This window comes from Geospiza fortis, unplaced genomic scaffold (genome assembly GCF_000277835.1).
Source record: "Geospiza fortis unplaced genomic scaffold, GeoFor_1.0 scaffold23, whole genome shotgun sequence".
Lineage (NCBI taxonomy): Eukaryota > Metazoa > Chordata > Aves > Passeriformes > Thraupidae > Geospiza > Geospiza fortis.
In genome coordinates this window covers 14,433,088-14,434,113 of record NW_005054303.1, presented here as the reverse complement: position 1 = coordinate 14,434,113, position 1,026 = coordinate 14,433,088, and the positions used below count along the sequence as shown (strand labels likewise).

General features: G+C 63.6%; 1 protein-coding gene across 1 annotated transcript in view; it reads right to left on the bottom strand.

The window, feature by feature from the left end:
- The window catches only part of NID2 (nidogen 2), a gene marked incomplete at its 5' end in the record, with an annotated part of 21,864 nt that overhangs the window by 9,946 nt on the left and 10,892 nt on the right, over nucleotides 1-1,026 (bottom strand). Inside the window, 2 exons of the mRNA XM_031066211.1 lie at nucleotides 2-125; nucleotides 219-453. Of these exons, the coding sequence (XP_030922071.1) occupies nucleotides 2-125; nucleotides 219-453 (359 nt within the window). The remainder of the gene's footprint in view (nucleotide 1; nucleotides 126-218; nucleotides 454-1,026) is intronic.

Here is a 1,026-nt window from a genome sequence, read left to right as displayed (position 1 = left end):
CGGGGTGAATTCCCAGCTGGGCTCACACTGCGGCACGTACTGGTCCCCGCGGGGGCTGCCCCCGTAGTGCTCCAGCAGGCTCTGCCGCCAGCGCTCGCACATGCTGGGGGGCCTCTCCGTGGGCTCTGGAAAGGGAAGGTGACAGTCACCACGCTATTCCAGGGACTCAGGGCTTTGCAGAGCCCTGTGTGCCCCTCTGCCCCCTGGGTGTCACTGACCTGGGCTCCCACAGCGTGGTGGGGTGGTGCCCGGTGCCGTCCGGGTGCCGGCGATCTCCTGCCCTGCAGCATCCACGCACCAGCAGTGCCCGGAGCTGCTGTGGCACTGCAGGGGCCGGTACCGGCCCTGCTCGTCACACTGGGGCACGTGGCCATCGCCCACGGGGGACGGCCCTGGTGGCACCTCCCGCGGGTACATCCGCGCGTGCTCGCAGGGCGTCAGCTGCTGGATGGACTCTGTTGGCAGCAAACACACCCAGCCCGGCCTCAGGGGGTGCCACCAACTCCTCTGGAGCCACTTGGCACCTTGGCGTCACTTCTCCCTTTCTCCCAGCCCCTGCCCCCCTCCAGCCCCCTCGACCCCCCACAGCTGTTCCCTCCACCATAAGTTGACACAGGAGGTGGCTTAATGGCCACAGCCACTGTAACCCAATGGGCCAGGGCACCCTAAACACCCAGGAGCCCCTCGATGCACCCACTTGGCAGCAGCCTGCCCGCAGTGAAGCCCCAGATGGGTGGTTGGGCAGAGGGTCACAGAGTCACAGAATCCTTAGGGTTGGAAGGGACCTCTGAAGATCCACCAATCCAACCTCCCTGCCAAGGCAGGCTCACCTGGAGAAGGTGACACAGGAATGTATCCAGGTGGGTTTGGAGTATCTCCAAAAAGGGAGACTCCCCACTCTCCCTGGGCAGCCCTTCCAGGGCTCTGCCACCCTCAGCATTAAGTTCTCCCTCATGCTGAGGTAAAATTTCTCAAGTTTTAATTTACAGCTGTTTAGTTTGTGGCTCCCCTCCACTCACTGCAGCC